Source organism: Hibiscus syriacus, unplaced genomic scaffold (assembly GCF_006381635.1).
Source record: "Hibiscus syriacus cultivar Baekdansim isolate YM2019G1 unplaced genomic scaffold, ASM638163v2 tig00112503_pilon, whole genome shotgun sequence".
Classification (NCBI taxonomy): domain Eukaryota; kingdom Viridiplantae; phylum Streptophyta; class Magnoliopsida; order Malvales; family Malvaceae; genus Hibiscus; species Hibiscus syriacus.
This window is the reverse complement of record NW_024063349.1, coordinates 2224464-2228278: the sequence shown is the minus strand read 5'-3', so window position 1 is coordinate 2228278 and position 3815 is coordinate 2224464. Positions and strand designations below refer to the sequence as shown.

The following is a 3815-nucleotide window of genomic DNA, read 5'->3' as shown; positions in this document are numbered from 1 at the left end:
ACTTATATTTGGTTTTTTTCAAATCTAGTGTCATATTCTTATTGTTTTTACATTATAATATTATTTAATATATAAAATACAATCTAAAATTATAAAATATATTTCCAACATTATATTTTAATAAAGGTATTTTGAGAGTAAAATATTTATGAGAGTATAAAGAAGTAAGTCAAGAAATTGATAGGATTTTTTTTGCAAACAATCGCAATCAAAATACCAAATTGAGTAAAATGTAAAGTTAAGGGACTAAATTTAAAAAGAGTACATTTTTAGTAAAAAAAATAAGAGTTAAAGTTACATAAAAATTTTATAGTGGTATAGAAGTACGCGATTCAAATTTGGTCAAAAATAAACTTAAAATGAAATAAAAAGTAAACTTATGAAAATAGAATTGAAGGAACAAAAAAAGCAATAACTAAATTGTAAAATTGTTGAAAAAATAAAATCAATAATTTAAATCGAATCAAATAACTCAAATAACTTAAAATTAAAAAAATCGAATCAAATTTTACTTCCCTCTATTCATACTCATTTATATTTAATTTTTAAAATACAATTTATTTTATTTCTTTTTCGAGAAATTATCATGTGGAATTCTCCCATAAGTATAACCTCTTTACACACTCTCTCTGGTTGGCAGCGGCGTCCTCTTTCTTCTAGCTTTACGAGAAGTCGAAGTTTCATTTTTTTTTATTATTGTTTTCGCATCCGTCTTCATTAAGTTAATTAAAGTAATCGATATTATTATATATATCAGCAGCTTTCTGGAAATCGAGCTATCGATTTTTGCCTTGACTATGGATTCTGAAATGGAGAAGAAATCCCACGATGGTGTTGTCGTTAACGGCGGAAATGACGGCGTGGTGGGGTTAAATGCCAAGATGAACAAGCTCATTATCGATACCGATCCCGGGATTGGTCTGTTTCTCTCCCTTTTACCCTTTTTATTATTTTATCCTTTTCGTTTTAGCTGGTTGAAATGAATTTAGAATGTTTAGTTGTACGGACGAGAAAAATAATATTGAATTTGGAAATAACCCATTTAAAAAAATTATCGTTGTCGTTGCAATTTATTCTGAAAAAAGTTGTAAGCATTGTATCTGTCTCCTCAAAGTAAACAAACAAAGGACCGAAGCATAGATTCATGAGGTAAGAGGTAAAAGAAAAAGGAAAAAGTGAAAGCTGTTTTATGGGTTCTTTGTAAACTGCCAAGTGATGAGAATCTAGCCTTCGGTTATTGTGGTTCCTGAGTATTAAATTTGGTGAGTTGTAAGATCGGAATGGGAAAATTTGGGTTTTGATAGAGTTTTCAAACTAGCATTCTTATTAGGCTATTTAAGAAGTGAAATTGTCTTTGGAAAATAATGCGGAGGGCAGTTGGGGTTCTAATGGTGTGGTTGTGTGTAATGTGTAGAGCCAGATTTTTCTACCCTGTGTTAGATTGAAATGATCTATGAGGATCCTCTGTGAGACATGAATGTGTTCTTACTTGATTAACAGATGACAGCATGGCAATCTTAATGGCATTCCAGAATCCAGAGGTGGAGATCTTGGGATTGACGACTGTATTCGGTAATGTTTCGACTGAAAATGCCACTCGTAATGCCTTACTCCTTGTACGTGCTTGTTTTTCTATTCAAAATTCTTATTTGCCGTTTTATATATTTTGGAATATGTCCATGATCATTTCCTCTTTCTGAGGTGCAAAAGGATAGTGTGAGATCGCAGGGTGTCCAGGTGTTCCTGTAGCTGAAGGCAGCCCTGGTCCTCTTAAGGTAACTATTTAGGTGTTCCACTCGCACATTCTGCATCCATTGCAAGAATTAGATTATAATTGCACACACATATACCGTGCCTTCATTTCATTTAGTCTAGTCCTTTGTGCCTTAGACAAATGAGGGTTCTAGTTCTTTGAGTACCCTTGCACACTCGACGACATGATGACTTTCTATACAACTCTGATTTATTGTGATTTTTTATTCCCTTTTCGGGCATTGTGGCATCCTGTATTTACTGGAGCCTAACCTTAGTTTATCTGGAAAAAGGGTGGGAGGCCACGTGTTGCTGACTTTGTTCACGGCTCTGATGGAATGGGGAATATATTTCTGCCTCCTCCAAATGCAAAGAAATCTGATAAGAGTGCCTCTGAATTTTTAGTTGAAAAGGTAACTGAGTACCCTGATGAAGTATCCGTGCTTGCACTTGGACCATTGACAAATGTGGCACTAGTAAGTCTTTGCATCATTTCTTACCAACTTCCTTCTTTGTTGTTACTATTAGTAGACTTTTGTCGACAACTATGTGCCTAAACATATTTATATGTCCAGGCGATCAAAAGAGACTCTTCCTTTGCTAGCAAGGTGAAAAATATAGTTGTACTTGGTGGCTCATTCTTTGCATTAGGAAACGTGAATCCTGCTGCTGAAGCAAATGTACGTATTGATGCTCCTAAATTTATGTTTCTTATGATGTGGTACATAAAACTATTAATATTTATTGAAAAAAAATCCATTAAGGTACTGGAAGCTTCTAAAGTTGAGCTCTGTTTTCATTAGAAGTGCTCCGAATGGAACTTTCTTGATTGTTAACCTCTTTCAGGTTATTAATTGTTACTGCTTGTAAACATGTCTTAAATGTTATATTGCTGGGAAGAATTTCCATTCGGTCGAATAATTGTTTAGTTCGTTTGCTTTTGTCCCTTACATCATGACCATGTTATCCCATTGTTCATTAGAAGGTAAGTTGCAATTGATTGGACAGCAGAGAAAATTAGTTTGCAGTTGAACAAAGTTTAATAGTTGACCATCCATCAAGACGCCATTCAGAATTCATTTTTCTGACCACAGATTTACGGAGATCCTGAAGCGGCTGATGTTGTGTTTACTTCGGGAGCAAATATTGTTGTTGTCGGGATAAATATTACGACCCAAGTCCAAATGACAGGTAGGAACGTAGTTTATCATTTATCTTCACAGACAAGCTTCTTTTTGCATGTTTAGAAGGTAATTTCTCGACAAATATCTTTTCTGTTAGATGATGACCTCCTTAAATTGAAGCAATCAAATGGAAAGTATGCTCAGCTCCTAAGTGACATGTGCAAATTCTACAGAGATTGGCATGTGAAGTCCGACGGTGTATACGGTAATCTTTTGAAATTTTAAATTACATCAGACCACATCCGTTTCCTTCCTTTCGAAATTTGTTCTAAGGCTTACCTTTAACGGAAAAAACATTGAAAATTTTGGTACCAGGGATATTCCTCCATGACCCGGTCAGTTTTGTGGCTCTAGTTCGGCCGGATCTCTTCACATACAAGAAGGGGGTTGTGAGGGTTGAGACGCAGGGCATATGCATGGGGCATACGTTGTTGGATCAAGGATTAAAAAAGTATTTCACAAAAGCAAGCTTCTTATTGATTCGAATAGATCTGCTGTTATTGTAGCTAATGTTAATGTCATAAACTGGTGCAGATGGAATGGAAGCAACCCATGGACAGGCTATTTCCCGGTTTCCGTTGCTTGGACGGTCAGTGTGGATGAAGTCCTTAGCTATATTAAAACAATGTTGACGAAACCATAAGAGCTGGAAATACAACTTGACATCTTAGAAGATTTCCTGAAGATGGGTAATTGCCTTTGATTTCTTATAAAGGGCCATTTGTGATTTACTCTCCTTAGTTCTTACCAAGATTTGGGTTTAATAGGCTCATGATCATTGTGATGTTGGTGGATCTTCTTAATTTTTTTTTTCAGTAAAAAACATTCACCTTGATGATCCTCAACTAGTAAAATGATGGTTTGATCCAAACTATTTGA

The 3815-nt window shown here is 34.9% G+C and overlaps 1 protein-coding gene across 2 annotated transcripts; it reads left to right on the top strand.

The window, feature by feature from the left end:
- Positions 1-722: 722 nt before the first annotated feature.
- LOC120180860 (uridine nucleosidase 1-like) lies at positions 723-3594 on the top strand. Of its 2 annotated transcripts, XM_039186147.1 has the most exons (10): positions 723-769; positions 808-918; positions 1501-1616; positions 1716-1775; positions 2046-2228; positions 2328-2432; positions 2847-2943; positions 3034-3141; positions 3252-3387; positions 3471-3594. In XM_039186147.1, exons 2-10 carry the CDS (start codon positions 810-812, stop codon positions 3577-3579), a joined length of 1023 nt encoding a protein of 340 aa, XP_039042078.1. In that variant the 5' UTR covers positions 723-769; positions 808-809; the 3' UTR covers positions 3580-3594. The 2 variants fall into 2 exon arrangements, with proteins under 2 accessions (XP_039042078.1, XP_039042077.1); XM_039186146.1 differs by lacking the exon at positions 723-769 and having other exon boundaries at positions 798-918.
- The last annotated feature ends 221 nt before the right edge of the window (positions 3595-3815 follow it).

Bases quoted from the DNA above. Each gene is read 5' to 3' on its own strand.
- LOC120180860 (XM_039186146.1), top strand. From the start codon at position 798: ATGGATTCTGAAATGGAGAAGAAATCCCACGATGGTGTTGTCGTTAAC. The intron at 1,617-1,715 runs GTACGTGCTTGT...GCAAAAGGATAG, and splicing joins CTCGTAATGCCTTACTCCTT to TGTGAGATCGCAGGGTGTCC. The intron at 2,229-2,327 runs GTAAGTCTTTGC...TTATATGTCCAG, and splicing joins CATTGACAAATGTGGCACTA to GCGATCAAAAGAGACTCTTC.